Source organism: Gymnoscopelus braueri (genome assembly GCF_963280865.1).
Source record: "Gymnoscopelus braueri genome assembly, chromosome: 6".
Taxonomy (NCBI): Eukaryota; Metazoa; Chordata; class Actinopteri; order Myctophiformes; family Myctophidae; genus Gymnoscopelus; species Gymnoscopelus braueri.
In genome coordinates this window covers 28,476,157-28,502,298 of record NC_137607.1, presented here as the reverse complement: position 1 = coordinate 28,502,298, position 26,142 = coordinate 28,476,157, and the positions used below count along the sequence as shown (strand labels likewise).

Below are 26,142 nucleotides of genomic sequence, written 5' to 3'. Positions count from 1 at the left end.
TCTGTGTCTTTTTTTTTCAGATTTCTTTGGCTATTCAAAAATAGCAGATCTAAAAGCTCATAGCTATTGTATATCTGCTATTTTTGAATAGCCCAAAGTATAAAATAATGCTTATAGCCAAAAAAATCTAAAATGACACAGATGCATTCCCGGTCTTAATGGGTTAAAAATGTAATTGCTGTAGTAGCTTCCTTGGCTGTCATCTCTGAAACACTCCATTTCACTGTTGCCAAGGGAAGACAGTTTGGCACCGGTCTGGGGCTAAGGAAGTAGCAAGAGGCTACTGCAAGCCAATCTAATTCAAATCCCTGATGATTAGTCTCTATAATATTATTCATTTGTTGCCGGCTGTGTGTGTGTGTGTACAGCTGCAGCCACACTGAAAACTGCTCGGTGCATTCCGCTGCTCGCCGAAATCTAAGCTGTTGGGCCAAATCTGTGCCACAATCAACCGCGCCCCCACTGTGTTCTTGCATCTTGCATCCCAGTGTGTTCCTGACTCCAGGGCCGGGGCCTATTCCTGTATGTTTGAAGATAGCACAGGATTGGCAGGGCAGACCAGGGTTTGTCAAGCTGGTTAGGGGTCCATATGGGGCTAATCTCTACATACCGGCTCCCCACTGTGAAGGACAAAATGGGTGACGCCACCTGCTGCTGGGGGTCTTTGGGCTGTGTGTGTGTGTGTGTGTGTGTGTGTGTGTGTGTGTGTGTGTGTGTGTGTGTGTGTGTGTGGTGCACATGTACTGTACTGTATGCATGTTCGTCTATTAACAACTTGCAGCCCATTGCAGATCAGGGAAAGAGATTATATATATTATGTGTCAATAGTATGTGTGACACAGAGGGGAGGGGAGGGGAAAGACCAGTGGCGTGGTATTTCTAGCTTGCTGAGCTGATGAAGAAACTTCCTTCTCGTCTTTCTCTCTGTGTCTGCGATTTTCCGTTGAGCGTAGTTTGTTTCCGTGTTTCGGTTATGAGTTCCGAGTGTGCAATGCTTGATGTCTGCCTGTTGGTGAAAGATGAGCTTGACCTCTGCACAGGGCTCGTGATCCCTCTCTCTCTCTCTCTCTCCCTCCACAGATCAGTTTAAATGCTTTATTGGCTGTTCACTTGAAAACAGCACTCGGTTTGCGCTTAACCCATTCAATCCGGGAACTGTAATTTTCTAGATTTCTTTTGGCTATTTTTTTTTTATCGTGAAAATGTGTGCAAATCTTTTAAAAGTCGAACATTTGTAACTCAAATCTTTGCTTCAGGGGGGTCCCTGGAACAAAATATTTTGAGATGGGGGTCCACGGCCAATTCGGGGGTCCTTGACATGAAAAAGTTTGAGAACCACTGATATTGTAGCAACAACATAAGTGTTTCAGAGAACGGTTAGGATTTAGAAGACATTTGTAGAATCTGCAGAAGCAAAGATTTGAGTGAATGTTTGCTTCAAAAAATATATATATATTCAAAGATTTGCACATATTTTCACGATTTTTCAAAAATAATAGATCTACAAGCTCATAGCACGGCACTCGGTGCCGCACTATGAGCTTGTATATCTGCTATTTTTGAATAGCCAAAGAAATCAAAAAAGACTCTTTCCCGGTCTAAATGGGTTAAATACATTGGATCGACAGACTGACCGACAGAGTGGTTTAAACTAGCTGGTGGCAACTAAAAAAATAGAAGGCTTTGAAGATAGGACACATAGCCTTGTGGATGTGGGTAGTGCTCAATACGCACAAAGTACTCTCTATCAATAAATATCATGTTTATGTGAATGAGAACATGTATGGCTAGTAGTAGGGGTGCAACAGTTAATCCAATTAATCAATTTAATAGATTATTTAAAAAAATAAAAGGTTTTAATAAAGTAATCGATTTTCAAAAATAGCCGATCTACAAGCTCACAACGTTTCATGATGCGATGCGTTGTGAGCTTGTGTGGATGATTGCCCATATTTTTACGCAACGCCATTGTACAACAAAGTACAAAATAGGTCTTAAGTGGTTAATCAGACTAATCAGTTTAATTGATTAAAGAAGATTATTAAAAAAAAATCGGGTTGATATATACGTAGGTAATTTTTCGAGAATTCGATTAATCGAAGTAGTAATCAATAGAATAATCACTTAAAATATAATCAATAGTTTTACAGCCCCAATGACAAGCAACCGTTCTCTCAGTCTCTCTAACCACTTAAACCCTGTAAGTGGTTGACCGGATAGCTCCACGCATTGTGAGCTTGTAGATCGGCTATTTTCTGCTATGGTTTTTTTCCCCACAATATAGATTCTCTGGGTTTTAAGTGGCTATAACTAACTCTCTCTCTCTCACACACACAGTAGGACCAGCGTCCACACACTCTCTTACTGGAGTCGCAGATTAAGAAGCTCTGCTCTCTCTCTCCTTCGCTTCATGTTGTCTCCCAGGGCGTGCGGTGGGAGGGTAATCTTTACTGATCCAGTGGAATGCGCCGGCTCACCTGTCCATCAAAGCCAGGCCGGCCAATGGGGCCGCTCAGCCTCTGGACACGAGTACCAAACATGCACAGATATGTCCACTAAGCTAATGGTTGATATGAGACAGCAGAGGTGTGTCACTCATTTCAACTCAATTTGAGAATTCCTGAATTTTGATAAGTTACCTCAGGACCTGCTGTTAGCGAAAAGCATGCTCGCTCGCTCGCTCACTCACTCACACATACGTTGCAATGTTAGGTATCTAGGGTACAGTGTTCTCTCACTGACAAGCAGGGACTTGCTGAGTCACAAAAGAGAGTGGGAATGTCTCACCCTCACTGCCTGGAGAAAACACACACACACACACACACACACACACACACACTCACACACACACACAATGCAGAGTTAGCTAAGGAATATCAACTAAGTGATGATAAGTATTGCATAAGTATTCCAACTGTCAAATTTCAACTTGAGTGCCAGTGTGCTCAGCGAAAAATAAAACTTTCACCGTCCTGTTTTCTCTTTTAGCACTTCTGAATAATCCACAAGGCAAAGCTACACAAAGACAGAAAATCCCAAAGCTCAATTCTGAATTCGCTTCAAAGTCAAGAGGAAAACAGCTGCTACTGTAAAGGCTCATTTGCCCCGATTCCTCCTCTCAGTAACGGAAGAATGATTCGCAGTCACAGACAAAAAAAATCTTCAGAGAAATCCCCTGGGCCCTGGTACACAAATGAATATTCCAACTGTTAGCCTCCAAGTAGTAGGACTCCCACAGGCACAGAGTTCAACAAGTCAAAAAGTTCCTCAGTTCAGCAAGGTCCCAAAAACAGGAAAAAGTCCTAGCCATGTGTCCTGAGTAACAGAGCTCTATCCCTGTGTTAAAGTCACCCTAGTTTCTCCCCTTGCTTCCTGGAAATCTCAAGTGTTATCAGCTCTGTCCACTGTCAACTGGTGGTGTTGTGACTCGGCCTCTCCAATAGCCAGGAGGAGGTAGGAGGAGGAGAGAAGGAGGGAGGGGAGGGGAGAGGGAGAGAGGGAGGAGGAGATTGGGAGAAATAATGAGTGAGCCTTGCTCTTGACAACTTCATAAACAGGACTGTCAATGGCCAGCATGACGTAATAGACAAACCTCTATCTCTCTCTCTCTCTCTCTCTCACACACAGTATCACAAGATCCTGTAAGAGGTTCAGCTGTCGTCTCTCTCTCTCAGTCCCCCACTATCCTTCATCCCCCTCTATTCTCTTTTCCAGGAAGGCTGGGGACGCCAGCAGCCCCTCTGATCACAGCTAAATGCAGTTCACATACCTGATAGCCAACTCACAGACAATGGAGCGGATCAGTGAGGGCACAGGGTGAGTTGGTAGCTTGGGTAGCGTTACACATGACATATACACTGATGCACCCACACAAACAAACACACACACACACACACACACACACACACACACACACACACACACAAGAGTTCTCTGTTGAGCTTGAGTGATTACCGAGCTGACGTAGATGCAGGCCGCAGGACACAATAACTTCATTACACACCGACGTGGGCACACTGTGTCCTCCATGCATGATCAACGTTATAAAGGAGACACTGAGCCAAGGCCATTATTGGTTTTATTTAACCACAACGAACCACCTAGAAGAGTCTATTCTGGCACTGAACCATTCAGGTCTGCTGCTTTCTGGTTGCAGAGAGTTGAATTTCTTTAAACTTTGTGTATTTTATAAGAGTGCCTTGCGTTTTCAGCTGGGGAAAAGAAAACGCGTTGGACACACACAGCCTTAAAGTGTAAAAATGGCCCCGTTTACTGTGCTTTCCAAATGCATGGTCTTAGTTGGAACTATTTGTCCTGGTGGGATTACTGTGTATACAATGACTGTAACGGCCATCAAACTCCATGTGATGATCTCCAAAATACAGGAGACACATGGCAACTCAACGCAGCTGGGACACTCACAACATGATTTTACGCTCTCTCACACACGGTATATGAACTGTACATATATTGATTTAGGAATGGTGACACATTCAGAAAACACACAAACACCCTCATACATGCACGCTCACACACTCACACACCAGCCCCACCCCCTATGGCTCTGAGCTGATGCAAGCTCTGGGTCTTCAAAGGGCTGGGATGAGATATGACAGAAATAGAAAAAAACGTTTTACTGAGGTAGACGGTGGCTACTGTCCAACTCTTTACCCGTGACATTTTGGCTGTAATGGATAACAGACGAAGAGGGAAGGTACAGTAATAGATAAGAAAGAGAGTTTAAACACAGAGGGAGAGACAGATAGGGGAGAGAACTAGTGGCTCTTTTTGACTACAATAATAAAGCGTATATGCCATGCCGTGTAACGTGTTTTTCTAGATTTATTACCATAATGCTATGGCTTTTCTTTTTTTTCCTTTTCTTTTTAGTACAAACATCTGCAAAACAGTGAAAAGAGTAAACAGCAAAATCTAAAAACTGATAATATGGGATTGGGAACATGGTGGACAAATGACCACCAATGAGATACGCATAGATGGCACGGTTATTATGATGTACTGTACCTTCACGGCTGGTAAACAAAAAATAGAGCAGATCTGTGTTACCTTGCCTGGAAGGTAACACAGAACCTTACAGGCTTTGGAAGGTTCTGTGTTACCCTTCAAAGACCCAGGGGTTATATAACAAATCACATGGCTGGTTAGAATGCATTCAGCCATGTTTGATGAGCCAGAGACGTGTGCCCAGGTGGACAAACGCTCCTCGCACCTCTGTCAAAAGAGGTGAATCCCTTGCTCCCCTGCAGAAAGCAGAAAACACGACGTCTCACGACGTCTCAGGTCCGTACATCTCCGGTACACACAGTTCAGATGTCTATCTAACCAGTTACACTGCATGTGTGACAGTGTCTCGTCACGGGCAACCTGGTGGTGAACACCCCTATAATCCTAATGTGAGTTATTGGGAGTATGAGGTCATCTGTTTGTGTTTTTGTTTTTTAATTCTCAGCACAGTGTGAATCAAAGTAAGCCTCCGGCTGGCACACAGAAAACCTATACACTCACGCACACACGTCTCTCACACACACACACACACACACAAAAGCGCACACTGGTATAAATAGGTTTGCATCCCTCAACAGAGGGATACTCAGCTGTTCTGGGACACGGACACACAAACAAACTAAAAGACCTTTCAACTTTGTCCTTTAGCCTTTAACCCCGTCAGAGAGCACTCTCAATACCTTGAGAAGGACTGGTGTTTGGGACAAGAGTTATGTATACACTGACTGTACCACTGCTGGCTGTGACATACAGTACTGTACTGTATGTATATGATGTTAAAATCCTGTTGGTCATCATGACAGACGGCCTTACATCATTCATCCACGTTGCTGCCAGCTGTTGTGAATAAGCCCTTTCAGAGGCTCAGGATTTATTCACCGATACATCCTGTAAAAAGATGTGATGGTGCTGACGATGAACACTGTACACAATAAGTCAAACACATATATTTTGTACTGCTGTGTGCGTACGTGTGTGTGTCTGAGCCCAGACAGGTGCCAGTGTCACTCAAGCGTGACCCAAGGTGAAATATCCCTGGGCAGAGGTGACAAACTGGCATGTGACATAATGTGCTAGCACAGTACAGGTCGTACTGGGGGAGACCTTTAAGATCTGTGTTCTATCATGCATCTTCAACCGTGTTTTCGTTATTAACTATTATTATTATTTTTAGGCAGATATTGTTTATTTTAGTCACAGTGTGTAGGGAAGACAGAAAGATGAGGTTAGAGGAGGGGGGAGGGGGGGGGTCACTAGCCGGTTAAGGCACACACACACACAGTTTTGTCTGTTTTTATACACTCTCCACTGACAGGTTTATGAACATGGTCTCAAGTGAAAACTTTTTCACAGCGTGGTGCCTTAATGGGTGAGCACTTGTCCATATGTCCTCTATTTTCAAGTATGTCGGTCGGTGTCCTTGCCTAAGAACTAAGGGGACAGTGGTGGCCTAAAGGTTAAGGGAGCTTGCTTGTCGCCGGAAGGTTCCCGGTTCAATTCCGCGGACGACAGGAAAAATCTGTCTGGGGAAATGAATGGCCACCACTCACCCCTCCCCCAACACCACTGAAATGCCCTCGAGCAAGGCACCGAACCCCCAACTGCTCCAGTGCAGCTGCTCAGTGGCCAGCAGTGTGACTGAAGACTGTGATTGTACTGGTAAACTCCCAGGTTTTAACGTGTGTCTGTGTGTGTGTATGGAACTCTATATTTGAACATCAATATGACATCACATTGGATGACGTGAGATTCCCTGGTGGGGATATGCACTCCACTGAACTGCACACCTAGTAACTCGCTATCCATAGCAAGTTAGCAACAGAGGGAGGCCACGCCGTTATTTGATACTTTAGATATCTTGGAAGCTTCTATTTCTCTTCAGACTGTTTGTCTGTCTGCTGAACAACTGATTTCAAAATACTACAGTCGGTTAATAAAGCATTGAAAAAAATGCTATATAACATGGAGGAACAGCGTTCAGTTTTTATGCACCAATTATCTGGAATAAACACCTAGAAAACCACAGGTCTGGTGGGCGCAGCGGTAAATTTCCTGCCCACCGCCGCGGAGACTAGGGGTTTGAATCCTCTGCAGTACAGCCGGCTTGGCCGAGCGCTCCAACAAACACAATTGCCGTGTTCAAGGGTGGGAAGCCGAGAGGGGAGGGTGATCTGTTTCTGCACTAGTGACTCATACAGGTTGGTTGAGGCACCTGTTCAGCAGGGAGAGGAACTGGGTCACACAATGTGTTCCTCTGCATGTGCTACGCCCCTCCTGTGAATCTCCTCACTGTCAGCTGGAAAGAAGTGGCTGGGGTGCATCAGAGGAGACACATGGTTGTCTACAGTGTGTCTACACACCCTCCCACATCACAACATGTCGTGAGCATTACCAACTGTCATACGTACAACACATGACACGTTGTGAGCTTGTAGACCCGCGTGAAAAGTGACGGGGACTACAACTAATGTGGTGAGGAGTGTGGCGCCACTGGCGTGACAGTGACTACAAACTAGTGTGCTGAAAATTTGGGAATCAGCAAAACAGAAAACAGTAATTTTAAATCAGAGCTGAATATGTTTTTGTTTGCTGCTACCCTTTACTGAGGATTTTGATTCATTTCACTTTATTCCTGTATTGTATCTGTCTCATTTTATTTTTCTATTCTACTCTTATTTTATTTTTTTACTGCATTTAAATGAGCAGTTAAATGTATTTATTTTGCACTCTGTCTTAATGCTTTTAAGGTTTTGTGCACTTAGAATTGCCTTGTTGTTGAAATGTGCTATACAAATAACCTTGCATGCCTCTGTAGGTCTGAGTTAAACATGTTGGCAGAACAGTGTACTGAATTGTCTTTCAATCCCCTGTCACCATCTCATCCTCACATACTGTTCGTGGAGTCCGCTGAATGTGTACACACAGTGCAGACATGTAAACCTAGCAGTACGTGTGGTTCATTGCAGCACTCCTTCAAGGCCTCTGTTCCATTTCGAGATGGAAAAATACAGCCAGAAACACAGCTGGTGTTCCACATCATGAGACAAGGAGAGAGAGGAATGATGGGTACTTACAAACTGCCCCTCCTCGGAAGGCTCAGCTCCTTCTGAAATGAAAGACAGAGAGGGGGAGAGAGAGAGAGAGAGAGAGAGAGAAAAAAATTAGTATCTGGAACATTGCTTTGTCAGGATAATTAAACATTGATTCAGTTCACCTTGGTTCTGCCATACAGTCTACTATAATTCTGAACTCAGGGACTCTTTGAGTGCAAGAACAAGATGTCCTGTCAAGGGGGGGAAAATGCTTGCAATCCCACCCATGACCATCAGATGTCACTGTGACACAATGTGTATGAACAACTCTTACACAAGTTGTCGTATCATTTCTGACAGTGAAAGTGAAAGTGTGGTTCAGTATTTGGGAGGAAAGTGTTTTAAGTCTTAACTCACACATGTAATTGCTTATCGTGCTCACTACACTTTCACATAAAGTGAAGAGAGCCTACACACAGTAAAAACATCAATGTTAATTTCCCAAGAGTGTTAAATGTAACCTAATTGACCCTTCATTTCTGTCATTTATACACTCTCAGAATAAAATTAACGCTGTGTACTGGGGAAAAGAGCATAGGGCTAGACAGGCTTGACTGGTCTAAAGCACAAAGTGTTCCATCCTCTGATGGCAAAATACGTGTCATGTCTGTTCAACAATACTATTTTTTTTGTTTCCTCATTGGTATTTACAATACCCAATAAAAACCCTGTCTAGGAGTAGTAAATTGACAATTGCACAGGGCCATAATGAAACACTCAGTTCAGTGGCTTTGTGTCTATGACTGGAGGCTGCCCAGCTGCAGGTTCCAATCAACCACAAGGGGGCAGAGCAGTCTCAGTATGATACGGCACTCTGTAGTCTACAGCGTCCACACAGTTCAAGCTTGGTTGATTAAAACCTGCTGTAGGAGTAACGGCACAGAATGGGTTGCTGCCATAACGCCAATGGGCATGGGCATACAATGTCAATATAAGTCAAATAAGCCTGGGTGTTAAAGTCAACAAAAAGTTAACAAATGTTCAAGTGGAAAACAGACTAATGCCACAAACATCATGTCAACATAACAGAGCGGATAAAGAGCGGAAAACTAATCTAATATTAAGCCCGTCAGTAAGACAAACTTAATAGTTCCAGTGTGGACCAGATTTGACCAACGTCTGCGCGATTATCCAGTAAATGAGATTGGTTTTGATATTGCCGTCTTAACTGCAAACTGCAGAGAATAAACATCTGTAACCCTACCATCTGAGGGTGTGTGTGCATGTATATCAGGTTACGTGACATGGTAGGCCTGGGTTACCTGCTTGCCAATGTACATTAATAGCCGTTAGAAAAACACCATTATTGATAATGGTCAGCTTTAGTGCTACAAAACCAGCTGTGGTTGTTCTATTAGAAGTGCTCCATCAAGCGTCATCACGTACGTACGTACGTACATACATACATACATACATACATACATACATACACACATACACACATACACACACACACACACACACACACACACACACACACACACACACACACACACCTGAATTGCCATGGTGCTATAATTCCATTCACAGCAAACATTCAACAAAAACTCTGTTTGCTTCCTAACTGAATATTATATATATCATGAAACCCTCACAGTTCCACAGTATTATCTGTTTTGTTTTGAGTGCAACATTCTGCAAATGCATTTCATTTCATCAATTCAAAACAGAAAAACACAACATACTGTAGGTCCCTAGAAAGCATGAATCATACTACAAGTGACAAGAGAACGAGATAGATACATCTAACGACCAGTTATGTAAAGTAACTAAGTACATTTACTCAAGTAATGTACTTAAGTACAATGTTGAGGTATTACTTTACTTGAGTATTTCCAGTTTTCAGTACTTTTACTCCACTACATCTCACGCGTGCGCACACACACACACACAAACAAACACTTAGCATACACACACTCTGTCTGTCTGTGTCTCTCTCTCGAAATATGGCTGTGTCAGTCAGATAGGCTCTCTCTCTCTCTCTTTCTCTCTCTCATCTCAACATCTCTCTGTCTCATTTGCTCTTTAAAGATAAGCTAATGGACATAATGGAGTTAGTTGGTACAGGGCAAGTGGCTTAAAGCGACTGTATTGCTAAGGTCTGCAGCATAATGGTGTGAGTTTCAGTGTGTGTGTGTGTGTGTGTGTGTGTGTGTGTGTGTGTGTGTGTGTGTGTGTGTGTGTGTGTGTGTGTGTGTGTGTGTGTGTGTGTGTGTGTGTGTGTGTGTGTGTGTGTGTGTGTGTGGGGGTGTGTGTGTGTGTGTGTGCGTGCGTGCGTGCGTGCATGTTTAGTAACAGTATTCAAGCTCTGGTCAATTGACAGTCAGGACCCCTGCAACACATCTAGATGAATGTAATCAGATGGGAATGGACAGACATGATTGACTTTGTGCATGTGTGCACACGAGTGTGTGAGTCCCTGTCACTCAGGCTGGACAGATAGCAGAGAGAACAGTGATCCTATTAGCCCTATAAACAAGATGCTGCACAGTCCCACTGGGACAGGAAATGAGTTGGGCCTGGATCAGAAAAAGAGCCCACCTCCTCTCCCTTGCTCCCCCTCTCCCCTCTCTTTACACCCGTACAATAGCAGTGGTAGTGAGGAGGCAAGAGAGGCTTAACTGAGAGGGATTTAAAGGAGTAGTTCACCCCAAACTGTCGCATTCCTTAGCCAATAATTTGATGACCGGCTGAGTCTCCGGTAGGAGACTTAAAGAGTCTCCTACTGAGTCTCCCGGGCATCAAATTATTGGCTCAAAAATCTCCATGGATTCAAGGCTTCATGGGGTGTGTAATTGATAGAAAATACGTAATTCTTTGGGTGAACTACTCCTTTAAGCAAGCTAGAGAGAGAGAGAGAGAGAGAAAGCTAGAGAGGGAGAGAGAGAGAAAAAATGAGAGAGAGAGAGATAGAGAAAGAAAGAGACAGACAGACAGTGGGTTTAAGTACATCTTTTATGCTCCAATCCATCCAGCCACAGACCTCTCACAGCAGCCCTGTAATGTGAAATAATGCTGCTAGCATCCCCCACTCCGCTACACTTTATTGCATTATGGGTTTTTTTACGTGTACATTTGTTGCAGCTGACCCCCCTCCCCCCCCCTCCCCCCTCTTTACCCCTCAGGGTGATGTTCACCCCGTCCCCACTCCACAGAAATAAACCACGAGAAATAGCTAATAAGACCCCTCCACCACCACACACACACAGCCCAGTCCTGTGTTCCCGTCATATAAAAGCAGCAAGCGAGCCCAGTGATGAAATTACCCACAGTGACAGTTTGGATGGGAGCCACACAACACACACAGCCAAACGCAATCTGCCCGATGGAACACAGGCATCAATATTAGGCTCTATAACTAGCCAGCATGGCAGAGAGAGAGAGAGAGAGAGTCAAACACACAGACAGAGAGAGAGAGGAGAGGAGGTTGTAATGTAATTAGAGAGATGGACAGAGAGAGAGAGAGAGAGAGAGAGAGAGAGAGAGAGAGAGAGAGAGAGAGAGAGAGAGAGAGAGAGAGAGAGAGAGAGAGGAAAATGAGTGGAGAGCAGAGGCAGGGGAGATGCAAGATAAAAGCTAACAGCCCAGTCTAAACATGGGGGGGGAGCCAGAATGTGCCTCGTTATTGAACAGTAGGTTTATCTATAGAATGTTGGGTGTTCAAAGGATGGGTGGTGTGTGTATGTGAGTGCGAGTGTGCGAGTGCTGTTGACTGCATATATATATATAAACATACATGCACATCAAGGTTTCCCTGGCTTGTGTGTTTTGACTTAGCCAGAGGAACGTAAGATTGAAATCCCCCGTGGTAGTAAATGTCTGTTAGCAACTTAGCATAAGGAAGAGTGAATTTAAATGATAATGTATGCATGTGTGTGTGTGTGTGTGCTATTGACAGTCCCATTGCCCCTCATGGATCCAGCAAGCTGGTGGCTGTGTGCCATGCCCTCTGCGCCCACCGCGGCCCTGGACCCCCCCCCCCCCCCCCTACAATGCTGTGCCAGGGAAGTGACTGACAGGATAGGGGAAAGGCAGTGCCAGCAAGCCAGGCACATGCAAACTGATGTGACATGTGTGCACGCATGCACAATATGATGAAGTGTGGTCATGTGAAGAATGGGCACACACTGTGACAGCTCCTGGGGAACACCAAACCAAGCTGACAGGAGATAGGACAGATGAGACGGACAGATCTAGACAGGAAGAAACATCAGGAGAAGCGACTGTAGCGTGCACGCACGCAAGCACACACACACACAAACACACACACACACTTAATCAAGGAGAGGTAAGAACATTACCTATAAGATTGCACCCTGCCGCTATGTGGACCTACAGCACCAATGTGTTACCACTTTTGTACCTTATGCTTAACCTCTTGTACATACTGTATCTGCTGGTCTTATGCTATGCGCTATTGACATGCTTAATAATGTTAGAAATTCTTTCTCCCTGCTCTCCCTCTCCACCCCCCTTCCTTTTTCTTCTTCTCAGTTTCTGGAAAACAACAAAAGGATGGCGCTCACTCAAAAAACTATTTCACCCACTTCTTTATACTAGTGTAAACCATTCACGTGACAATAAAGTTGATTCCGATTCTATAAGCACATCAACCGTAGCGTCCCTATGTGGTGTAGAGGGGAAAAAGTAGCACACCAAGTATAGAGCCCTGGGGTACCCCAGTCAACTAAATATGTACCATTCAGTAGACAACACTGATATTAAGTACTACTAAAGGTATACCGTAACTGTGTATATTTTACTCTCTCTCTCTCGCTCTTTTTCTGTCTCTTTGGGTCTGTGCATTCTTCTCAGCTCTTTGGGTCTCTCTCTGTGTGACACACAGCAGTTGGACAGGGTGACCAAGGACACTGTGGGCTGCCAACCATCTTTAATTGACATACACTTCTCTCACACACACACACACAGACAGACGGCCAATACTACAACATTCACACCAAGAGCCTCAGCCAACAGACGTAAACACATTTAGTGCAAGAGGCGCACACACACACACACACACACACACCAAGAGCCAACAGAAGTAAACACATTCAGTTCAAAGACAGAGCCGTTCATATTGAACTGCACCATTTCCATTTCCCCAAAGCAAGAGGCCATTAGACTTGAAGTAACATGAGAAGTAATGGATTGGTGAGTGCCTGTGTAGAAGTAGAAGGGTAAGCGAAACAAAGCCAGTGAGAAAGAGGAACTCTGTCTGTGTGTGTGTGTGTGTGTGTGTGTGTGTGTGTGTGTGTGTGTGTGTGTGTGTGTGTGCGTGTGTGTTAGTTAGATGCACACGCGCATGCATGTGAATAGGTCTGCGACTGCGTCTCTGCGTGCGCTGGTGTAATTGCCGAATGCAAGCGTAGTGTGCGTACATTGTGATATGTACCGCCCACAGCGGCCGTATCGTAATAGCATGTTTAAGCCCAGTTAAAAACATGCAATTAACATGGCGATGTACGCGACCTCCCGCTCCAGCAGAGCCAATTACAGCCGGAGATGAGGCGAGCGTTCATTATCCGTCTCCCTGAATACTGATGAGCACGCATTCTGACAACAAAGACAGCGGGTTATGAAACAACACAGAGGAACAACACAGACAGAACACTGACACTGGAGGACAAACAGACTAGCAGGTTTAGGAGGTGCAGGTATAAAACAGCTGGCACATATTGTACCGTAACACTTGCAGACCAAGGCAAGGATAAACACACTCACATATCGTTGCTGCCCTACAGAAACCAGCTACCTCCATTTTGACGCTTTTGCATTTTTTTCCCATAAATCAGGGCCATTGAACACCCTTTACGTCTGTGTGTTGGTAAAAAGAATATTGAACCAATGAAAAGCATTAAAAAGCGCTTCTGACAAAACCTGCTAACTCCATTGGATCCTCAAATGTTCTGCTAAACCAGCGAAGTCCACCAGAGTTAGCTGGTTTAGCTGACTCCAGGCTCCACCCCCTTTTGACCTCCAACCTCATTGTGAGCTTGGAGGCCCATTCAGCTGTTCTTATCAATGATGAACAAAACCTCCTACTGTAACTCCACTTTTTTTCATTTCCTGAAAAATGAACACTTTGGAGTTAGCTGGTTCCTGCCGGACAGCAGAGATATGCAGATTGTGCACGCATGCGCGGGCACACACACACACGTTGGGTTTGCAAACTTTGGGCGAGTAACATTCAGATATCCACTTATCTTAACCTTAAACCTAACAGATGAATGCCTAACCCAGAACCGGACAATCAGAGATCTCATCTACTGAGACGTCTGATGACAAGTAAATCCAATGAATGGGCTAAAACCATAGACTGTAAAAAATATGGACGAAGGGAGCCCCATTGGTTTCTATAGACCCGTTTTGAAGCCACTTTTTCTGCTAATTCAAATCCACCATCTTTGAACTTCCGGTCCCGAAAAAGAAACCGGAAACGACTGCTATTGACTGCAACCGCAGCGGGGGCGGGTCTTCACTTGGTAGAATCAGTAGAAGCCCTAGAAGCACACCCTACTTTATCATTTTAAAATTAATAGGACCATAATTTAATAAAAGCATATCATGATAATTTAAAAGAGACTTTAACCAAGCGATTGAAAACGTAATAAAATCTAAAGTAAAGTCCGGCCAAAACCTTGTTCACTTAAATTCTTCTAGAGCCTGTCCATTTTAGTTTTCTTTCTAAATTCGAAATGTACCCGCAATTCTGGAATGACCCATTTGCAAACACACACACACACACACACACACACACACACACACACACACACACACACACACACACACACACACACACACACACACACACACACACACACACACACACACACACACACACACACACACACACACACACACACACACACACACACACGCTAGGATGTATAATCGACGCATCTCCTAATGAGGTCTATTGACCCTTTCAGCCTTGGGTTGGAAACCCTGCTCTGAGAAATTGATCCCACCAATAACTCATTAGCTAGATGAAGAGTGGATTGTGTTTACATTTTGTTCTCAGGGAAGGCATGGCAACAAATCATTTTTTCTCTGACGCTGAGCTAGTACAGCATGGCTCAAGTAAATCTCTGTATTTTTCTATTTGGGATAGTGTCAGATAATGAAGGTGTGTGTGTGTGTGTGTGTGTGTGTGTGTGTGTGTGTGTGTGTGTGTGTGTGTGTGTGTGTGTGTGTGTGTGTGTGTGTGTGTGTGTGTGTGTGTGTGTGTGCGTGTTTTTGCAGAGCTTAAAACAAGCTTAAATCAACTAAAATAACCCTTGGAAGAGCTAACAGGAGTTGAGTGTTCACAATTCAAACTACAGTGTATAAGCAGACAGTGAAGACATACTGCTCATTGTGCAAATATATCAGCTCAAGTGAATTACCAACCGTATAGTATAGAGTCCTCAAAGTGAATCAGAACCCAAGCACTGCCCCATAAACATATGACTACCAAAACAGTATACTGTATACCGTATGTACAGCCTTCAAGGAAGATTAAGGTATTTGATTAACTTTCTATTGTGTGCAGTTGTACATCCCCGTAGCTCTGGTATTTACTTTAAAATCCTGTGTTAAATCTACAACTCAGGAACTTTATTGGGGCTAATCAGGATCACTCTTTGTTAATCCCTTCTCTGTAAGTATGGGAGAAAGCTCTCAACAAGAATCCCTGTGAAAGGGAAGGCATCATATCTGGATTTTATACTCTCTCAGTAGAATTCTCTCCTGAGTCTTCAGAATCTAGATTCAATGCCTGGAATTGTGATTTACAAGGGGAACTAACAATGGAACAGTGGAGCACAGCCTGTGAGGAGGCTCAAACCCAGACGGGTAATACTTAAAATTACTGCAATATAATTGGCTGATGAGGGTGTATATCACACCAGAGAAACGAAATAAATTCAATGCTGATATTCCAGATGCTAGTATCAGATGCATGTGGAGATGATAAAGGTACACTGTTCCATTGTTTTGGTCATGCCCAAGAGTGAAGGAGTTCTGGGGGGAGGTTAGGAGGAAGCTACAGAAGAGTTTATTAATAAATGTTGAGCTGGACCCAAAACTTTTCCTATTAGGTCTTTATCCAGCTGGCCACAAAATAAAGTGTGGAGAACAAATATGTTTAGACCTATGTTTTACAAGCAAAAAGGACTATCGCTTTATCATGGAAAAAGATGGGCAAACCAAGCATCACTCAGTGGTTTAAGGAGTTAACTGTGTGCCTTCCTTTGAAATTACATACACTCTAAAAGATAAACAAGAGTTGTTTAAAAACATATTGGGACGAATGATTCAGTAGGCCTATGTCAAGGACAATGATCCATCTCATCTAACGGATGAGTCTGGAGCTGGATAATTTTACTCTCTGCAGATGTTTGGTCTTGTGGCCATGAGGACTCGATGGTGATACCAGATTAAGTGCCCTTATTTTATGTATGTATTGTATTGTATGTCTTTATTTATTTATTTTTATTTGAGTGATTGTATTGTCTGATTTTGTCGTATATTTATATATATGTCTTGTTGTATTGTGTTTGTATAAAAATAATTGAATAAATATAATTGATAACAAAAAATAATAATCCTGTGTTCATTTAACACAAAGTGTAAAAATGGACACATAGGGGTCCATCAGAAACTCAGGATTTTGCATGCTAATGCTCAAGTGCCCTTAGATAAAAACAATTCAACATTAATGCACTCAACGATCCCCTCCTGATTATCAGAGATGTATGAATATTACAACATTAGGTGGCTGTTTACAGAGCATTGGACAGAAAATAATAAAATTATACGAGAATGTGCTAATTCAGGCTATGGGGCAGAGTGAATCCATCAAGTGAATCCATCAACAGCATCTAGAGGAAGAATGCTAATAAAGTTAGACCATTGTGTAAGGCTGGGTGCTGGGAAATGAAATGGTACTTGAAAAACCACTTAAACCCTAAATACTTCGTTAATCGGAGTCGCCCAGGGTTCTATCCTCAGCCCCCAAATCCCTCTACACCAAATATCTTTGTTGAAAATAGCTGATCTACAAGCCGCTATTTTCAGCGAATGTTCAGTCCAAATGTTTGCCTAACATACCCAGAATACGCTAGGGTTCATGTGGTTAAGCTGCAACGTAAAATCTCACTCTAAGTGAATGAGCTAATTGTCCCACGGCTGTAGCAGTGAAAGCCTCTCTGAAGACATGCAATTCGTGCATGGTGACGCTAATGAATCCCCTGATAATGCTTAACGGCTAACCTGACAGCCTGTCTAATGGTGGGACCTTCCCAATGGGACAGGACTTTCTGATACGTGAGTGTGCCTGTAAGTGCCTCTCGGCCCGCCCCACGCCTGTGTGTGTGTGTGTGTGTGTGTGTGTGTGTGTGTGTGTGTGTGTGTGTGTGTGTGTGTGTGTGTGTGTGTGTGTGTGTGTGTGTGTGTGTGTATTAGGGGCAACGCAGAGAGACCATAAATGTGTGTTTGGGTATGAATGCGCACACAGTACCATTAGGATTCACCAGGGCCACACACTGACACATTAACTCCACCTACCACCATTAGTGGCCAAGAGAAGAGGGAGTTGGTGGCGTGAGTGCCGTGTGTGTGTGCTGTGTGTGTGTGTGTGTGTGTGTGTGTGTGTGTGTGTGTGTGTGTGTGTGTGTGTGTGTGTGTGTGTGTGTGTGTGTGTGTGTGTGTGTGTGTGTGTGTGTGTGTGTGTGTGTGTGTGTGTGTGTGTGTGTGTGTGTGTGTCTTGGAGAGGTATATGACATCCATTTAGGTAAGCTTTTAATCTTCTAAATGAGAGAATATAATTCAACGTCTGCACCCACGCCAACAGTGGTCGTTGAGAATAATTGCCCACATTCATTAAGCAGGGTGTGCGTGTGCGTGCGTGTGTGTGCGTGTTCGTGCGCGAGCGCGTGTGTGTGTGCATGAATGCGAGTAATCCCGAGTATATTATTGCACAATTCTAAGGAAAAGGAAATGGGAGTTCCATAATTTAACTTGACATAGAGTAAAACGTACAGAGTTGGACTGTTGGCTTACATTTTAAGTGCGGGTAGACTGGGTCTGGGTCTTATCTGGGTAATAAACCAAATGATCAAACTCAGAGGGATAACCAAAGTTTTCACTGTTACTTTTCAACACTTTGTGAAGGAAAATATTCAACAAAACCATGTCTTCTTTACAACCTTTGCTCTTTAAGCCGTGTTATTCAGATGTTTGTCTTCACTTAATGACGACACATGAAACGAGGAGGCAGGTTGTTAATTAAGAAAGGTCAAGAGTTACAGCCCTGGAAACAGACGTTAAGTATGATAAGACCAATTAACCCTATTTCAAACTTCATCGTACGCTGTTGTCACACGGTCAAAATAGCCTTACAGCGTGTCGCCATCGTGATCGTCAATTTTGGCTATTTTGGAACATTTCCACCTATGATGACATGCCCAGAAATAGGGATGCCAGGGTCAACGTGGTTAAACACTCAGTCAAAGCACTGTGGCATAGAGCAGGATAAGAAAATGTCTCTTTCACATGGCAGTGGCACGGAAGAGCATGCAGAGAGTCACAAAGAGAGAGACAGAAAGAGAGGACTTCCATTATTGAAGACGAGGCCAGATGTGGTTCCACTCAGAGGCTGTCAGCCCTCTTTTGTCTCTGGCTGATCCAGCTGTCCCCAGTACCTACAGTATGGCTGTACAACACATAAAAATACTGCCATCATTTCTGTAAACTGGAAAGGATGTCAAAGTGGTATTTGACCCGTTCAAATCGACTCTCTCATAAAGAACCACTGATAATTATCCCACAATAAACCAAATGGTTTATTGTTTTCACAGCAGGGGATTTAATCCTCTTCCGTGTACTGGCAAAACCGCTTGTTGGTATAATCGTCAGTAAGCTACTAATATCTTGAATGGCTAACATCTGATCAAATGAAACAATGCAAATGTCTTGCTGACATTTATTTTCGAACCCGACCAAAGTCCCTAAAGTGACACTAAACTGGTGACCATGACTTTAATATACTTAGTTGCTCGCGGGAAATAGCCTCACAACGCATCGCGAGACGACACAAACCGCTCCACTCCTATTTCCTATTTCTCCTTTTTACCGATTCTCTCTCTGTTGCTGTCTGTCTGTCTGTCTGTCTGTCATCCATGCAATGTTCTTTTCTCCAAACAGGGTTCTCTCTCTCTGTGTTGTGCGTCCCTCAGTCTGAATGGCACCTCCTTTCCTTTCACCTCTCATCCTGCGCTTTCTCTACAGCTGGGCTATTCAGTTGCCCATCATCAGCACCACTTCACATGCACCAAACACACACCTTCCTATCACACTCCAAGGGGACTTGGATGTCAACACTCGCCAGCTGTTGGTCTGTCCCTCTCACACAAACACACACACACACACACACACACAAAATGGTACGTTCATACTAGACCATTCCTTTGTGGAGAAAATATGCTAATTGGGTTCTCCATTGTATGGCTACACATATTATGTATATAGTAGGAAACCACACAGAAAGATACACACATTATTATGCACAGACAAACAAACACGTACACACACACACACACACACACACACACACTCTTGAATGGAGCTAATCCAGGCCTCATCAGTGTATCCGTCAGTGGTTCCAGCAGGCTCGCTAGCTGCTAAAACCCCATCAGTGATGGCAGGAGAAACAAGCTAATCCTAATTAGAATTTACACATTTAAATGAAATCTGCAACGCCTCACTGGCAGCTTTATCTGGAGATAATAGAGGGAGAGCGAGAGAGAGAGAGGGAGAGCGAGAGAGAGAGAGAGAGAGAGAGAGAAAGAGATGGAGAGAGGGGTGACAGACAGGAGAGGACACATGAAGAGAGGGAGAAGGAGTGACAGCAAGGATGAAGAGAAAAGGAGAGAGTGTGCACGTGTGTGTGTGTGTGTGTGTGTGTGTGTGTGTGTGTGTGTGTGTGTGTGTGTGTGTGTGTGTGTGTGTGTGTGTGTGTGTGTGCGTTTGCGCGCACGCACACATGTGTGTACATGTGTGTGTGTGTGTACAGTACATGGTCTATGGGTGTTAAATTGGCAGGTGGATTTGCTCGAGCTTCCATCCAACATTGAAAAGAAAGTGCTGGTCTGGTGTCTGCTTCAATACGCTGAGCTGAGCTGAGTTGCACAGGGACTGTGAATTCACTGATACACAAAGTGTGTGTGTGTGTGTGTGTGAGAGAGAGAGAGAGAGAGAGAGAGAGAAAAAGAAAGACAGAAAGACAGCACAAAAGTATTGTAAAGAAAAGTTAGGTAGTTCGATTTGCATCCTCTTAATCTATTATTCGTGTACCAAAGCAACTGTGTAGCAAAACAATACTGTAGGCACTTAAGCCCTATTTCAAAAATAGCCTATCTATACAAGCTCACAACACGTTGCGTGCATTGCATTGTGAGCTTTTAGATCTTCTATTTTTACCATTTTTGTTTGCCTATAATGATGTACCCAAAATAGGGACCCCAGGGTTAAAGTGTTTATAAAGACGGACGCTACATAGGATTATTAATGGTTCATCCATCACTGGAGACTTTGCATAAACTCACCATATCAGTCTCTCTCACTCCCTTCCACAAAAAGAAAACAATTATTTACCAATACTTGCCATCATGCTGGAGAATTTGTTACAGCAGCTTGGCCAACCCTACATCACACAGCACTCTTCTTTCTACAGGTCCCCTAAATAATGTATTCATCCACATAGACGCAAACCTCTAGTCTCTTTTATAGTGTTTGGAATGGGCTTCTGAACGGCATCCATTCCAACATGACATATTAAACCCCAATAAACCACTGGAACTACCACTGTCAGACACACAGAGATGAAAAACACAACACAATAAGCTTGAACTCACTTAGACCCGGATGCAATATTTGTGTATTAAGGAAACACAGCTTTTGTAAATGCTTTTGTAAAGAAATAGACCCACAAGAAACTGATGAATAGCTTACATTTGCAGGCCTGTTATGGGATTGTCTGAGTATCTTAACCTCTGGATAGTGTGCACTGTACAGTGTCCAGAGACTAAGATAAACAGACACTAGTCTCGCATTGCCAGACAACTATTCCACAACCTCCGAATGCTATATAGCAGTGGTTTTCAACCCTTTTTCATATCAAGGTCCATTATTTATTCGGCATTTGAGCCACGGACCGCCGTTTGATTGAGATTTAGCCTCTCAAACCCAAGACTTTGAATATTTTGTTATCGTTGGATAAGACGAGTTAATACCATAGGAGAGATAACAGGCAAACGTTGATCAAAATAAGAATTCTTCTACATTCTCTAATTGTGTAGATTCTTGTAACGGATCCATTTGGTTTCATCTTACGCTCTCAAGAGTTAAAGTGATAAGCGTCCATTTGGTTACCAACTCTCCTATCATTTAGCAGGGGACCACCTGGAAGCCCCTTGTAACACTGGTTGACAACCACTGCTATGTAGAGTCTGGAACTACTCCTCCCGAAATCCGAGTAACGGAAGCCGGCATCCGTACGTCATTTCCGTTCACGAAAACATCTTCACGTTTTATTTTTTAAATTCCATTTCTGCTAAGCAGCAAGCTATAAATGTTATATATATATATGTTGAGGACAGAGTACAGCAACTTGCTATGGGCCTGGTCTTCAAGATACACCACAACATTGGGATCCCCCTGTATTTGTCAAAATACTTCCAAAATGTTAATGAAGTCCATGATCATAACACCAGAGGCAGCTCCACAAATCATGTTCAACCCAGATTTGGCTCAACTAAGGGAATGAACTCGTTCTCATGCTATTCATCAAAAATGTGGAATGCCCTACCAAAAGGAGTAAAGGAGTGTAAAACCCTACTCACTTTCAAAACTGCCCTAAAGAATAAAGATACACCTTCAGGAGGCTGCAATTCGAAAATGGCCCCTGTCTAAGTCTTAACCTACCCCCCCCTACCCCTCCTTCATTTTCCTCTTTTGTATATATATATATATTTGTTTTGGGCGGTGAAACCGCCCCTATAAGTGAGGTTTGGATATTTGTACAACAAATCCTGCGCTGTGATTGGCCAAAAATGTACAAAAATGTACCCCGCCTAAACCTGCACCGTGATTGGCCAATCACAGTCTATTCAGGACTGTGATTGGCCAGTGTCACATGACACATGTGCATAGCCCTATATAAGAAACCATAACTTTAAAAAAAACATAAATTTGTTTTTTTTAAGTTATGGTTTCTTCCATCATAAAGAGTGTTTCAATAAATATATTTATTTTTTGTACATGATTGGTTGACTCCATTCAGTATTGTGATTAGCTAGCAAGACACCGCCCACTTCACACAGGGTGTGATTTTTTCTCTCTTCATACCAGTAACCTGAAAGCTGATTGTATGACATTCTGTATAGTAGTGTGTATATCTGTCTGCCTCTTATATTTCATCATGATTTGTGTGCATGGGGTTCTCATCTTAAACAAGCTTAGTGCTTAATGAGAGTTCCAGTTTAGTAGACCTTGTATTGTGAATTTGTACTTCCATGTACTGTTATGTACTGTCATGTACTAATCTCATGTCTTACTAAATAAACTACATCAATCAATCAATCAATATGCTTAGATGATTTTGATTTATGTAAAATGTACGCGACTGTAAGGAGGAGGGGAGGCGGGGCTTCCGCTTTCCCCCTTACTCATGATCAGAGCTTCCGTGCTCCAGACTGTATGGAAGTCTGTATGGAAGCATTTGAAAATTGTGGAAGGTCAACAGTCTGGCCACAGTCTGGCCACGCTAGACTACACAGACACTGACATAACAGTGCTGTTCATTATGTTGGGACAGGAAATCTCATCTCTCTCTCACCCGTGGCAAAAGAACAGAAGAAAAGTCATCATAAAGCTGGCCCGTGTCCAGTTTGCTGCTGCTCATTATGAAGAGCTTCAGCACACCCTTGCCACACCTGTACATTAACCCATTAAGACCTGAGGCACGATTCTACAAATGCCCGCTGATGTTCAAAAATAGCAGATGCACAAGCTTGCAGCGAGGCACGAAGTGACGCACTGTGAGCTTGTGTATCTGCTATTTTTGAATAGCCAACGCAAAAAAAACTAAAACGGCACGGATGCTTTCCTGGTTTTTAATGGGTTCATTTGACATGGGTCGCTCTCTCTAATCATGATCACAGAAATGTGGGACATACAGTAGTTCTGTTCATGCGGGGCGCAGCACTAACGTTAATTTTTCGGGACTGCCCGTAGAATGCGGGGCAGGTGTGGGGACACCCTATCTCCGACATGCCCATTGAAAGGCACGGATGTTGCAGTGTTTCCATAACAAGTTGTGGCTCATATTCCCTAACGGGGAATCACTCCTGCTTGAGTGGCAGAGAAGAGATTATGCTACTTCCTCCTTTAGCAATGAATGAAAAGGGCGGCAGTGGCTCAGGGGTAGAGTGGCCGGGTAGAGTGAACTGGAAACCGCAAGGTTCCCAGTTCGATCCCGGGCTCACCCAGAGTAAGTGTCGAAGTGTCCTTGAGCAAGACATTGAACCCCTAATTGCTCCCGATGAGCAGGTTGACTTGCATGGTTTCCTCCGCCATCGGTGTGTGAATGTGTGTGTGAATGTAATGCACAATCTATGTAAAGCGCTTTGGATAAAAGCGCTATATAAATACACCATTTGCCATTTGCCATTTGAAAGGGTGTGGTTTGACACACAAGACATCTTGTTTGTGGATTAAATATGAGCATGTGAGCTGGCATATGCAGCATGCACGCAGACACACACACAACAAAAAGTGGTTTGGAAAGAGAAGTAGTGTTTCTCTTAATATGTGTATGTGACCCAGATTTCTGCAGAGCACTAACAGTTTGGAACATGTTGAATCCCAGAGTGCACGTCTCACTACATTTACAAATCTACAAAGGCATTGCGGGGGCAGAGTGTGTGTGTGTGTGTGTGTGTGTGTGTGTGTGTGTGTGTGTGTGTGTGTGTGTGTGCACAAAAGTACTGATTTACAGTGAATAGTGTGCACTATAGATTCATAGAAACACACGCACACGCACACAAACACGTGCGTTGCAGAAAACAGTGCTTAATATTCACGCAGCATACTGTGTGTGTGGCTCAGGGGTTAGAAATGAAAGCCATTCTCTATTGCCTTTGTTTCATTCTGTCTCTGTAAGCTCCCCCCCTCCGTGCTCTTCTCTCTACTCTCCTGCACTTGTCTTTCTCCTGGTTCATTATCAGGAGCCAGACACTCGCTCCTCGCCTCTCCTCCACCTCCACCTCCTGTCATCTCTACTTCCTACAGCTGAAAACAGCTTCAATTTGCACTTTTCTGCTATAGAATTCCCTACTCCACCCAACCCTATCTATCAATCAACAGGAGGGCTGATACAAGCACACAACACACACACACACACACGCAATGCTGTGCTCATATTCGCTGCTCAATGCTCTATGTAAATATATTGAAGTTGCAATATTGAATAAAGCAATATCTATGTCTATGACAAGCGGTTGCAACATCAGGCCTTCCTGAAGAAAGTGATGTGGTGCTGCCTGTGTGGAATCTCAATCTCAGCTACACATCTTCATGTATCTTTCATTGTCTTTTATCACGTCTGGTCCTTTTGAGCACTAAAGCATTGGTTCTCAAAGTGGGGTCCGGGGACCCTCCAGGGGTCCTTGGGGGTACCAGGGGGTCCCCAGCAATAAAAAATTAAATAAATATTTAAAAAAGTTTATATAGTGTCACAAATATTTTAACCACTTAAACCATATTTTATATGGCTATTCAAAAATAGCAGATATACGAGCTCAGATATACAGTAGATCTGCTTTTTTTTTTTTCCTTGACATGAAAAAGTTTGAGAACCACTGCACTAAAGCATATAATGTCAATTTGGCAGTATAAATATTGCCCTTTTTTTTCGCCACGCTACGAGCTTGTAGATCTGCTATTTTTTGAAAAATCCCTGGCACAAAATATTTTTGAGATGGGGGTCTGCAGCCAAATACAAATCATTTTGGGGGTCCTTGACATGAAAAAGTTTGTGAACCACTGCACTAAAATGAGTGCAGTGCAGTGCAGTGCAATCAATTTGGCAGTATATAATATTTTTTTATGCCGTGCAGCCGTACACATGCTGATGCACATGAAACACATAAAAAATACATTTGGCTGATGAAACATCAGCACAGCTCTCCAAGGCCACATGAGTGCTTCTCTATGAGATGGATGACAAGAGATGACACTTGGAGGACAGAGTGAGGGCAACAGAGCAAAAAAAAAGGTGAAAGAGCAAGGGTGATGAAAGTGTGAAGCAACACATAAAGAAGAAGAAGAAAAACACAAAGGAATGGAGGCTGAACAGATGACAACTCACTGTAATGGTTACTGCACCGGAGAGAGAGAGAGAGAGAGAGAGAGAGAGAGAGAGAGAGAGAGAGAGAGAGAGAGAGAGAGAGAGAGACAGAGAGAGAGAGAGAGAGAGAGAGAGAGACAGAGAGAGACAGAGTGAGAGAGAGGAAGGATTCTCCAGGGAACGGGACAGAGTGACATGACTACCGTCAGATCTCTACACTCTTTCATTGTTTTTCTCTCACCCTCCCTTCTTGTTCTGCCCCTGCTGTGTTCACAGACAAACCACACTCCCAGCTCATCTAGTCTCTCGGTGTGTGGGTGTGTGTGTGTGTGTGTGAGATATATCTCCCAGAGGACACAAACAAACAGAAACAAATATATCAGAATATTAAACTTTGCTTCACTGACACATAAAATACACAGTACAATTACAAAGTGCATTGCTGGAATGCTGAAATATGAATAATGAACAATGTAAGCGTAACACCATTTGTTGCGCACAAACCGTGTCTATCGATCACACAAGGATCTGTGCTACTATATCAGCCGGGCTAAAAATGTGGCCACAACTGTGTCTCGATTGCATAAGCCCTCAAATAAATGAATTAATTAAGTTTTGCGTTGGCTGCCAAATGAA

At 43.5% G+C, this 26,142-nt stretch overlaps 1 protein-coding gene across 13 annotated transcripts in view; it reads right to left on the bottom strand.

Annotated features, from left to right (window-relative positions):
- Nucleotides 1-26,142, bottom strand: part of mast2 (microtubule associated serine/threonine kinase 2) — a 216,824-nt gene that overhangs the window by 101,049 nt on the left and 89,633 nt on the right. For 8 of the 13 annotated variants that reach the window (XM_080430974.1, XM_080430979.1, XM_080430981.1 and 5 more), the window contains exon 4: nt 8,100-8,131. In XM_080430974.1, coding sequence (XP_080287100.1) covers nt 8,100-8,131 — 32 coding nt within the window. Of the gene's footprint in view, nt 1-2,365; nt 3,377-8,099; nt 8,132-26,142 lie in introns of those variants that run through there. The other 5 variants (XM_080430985.1, XM_080430975.1, XM_080430977.1 and 2 more) reach the window with 3 other exon arrangements.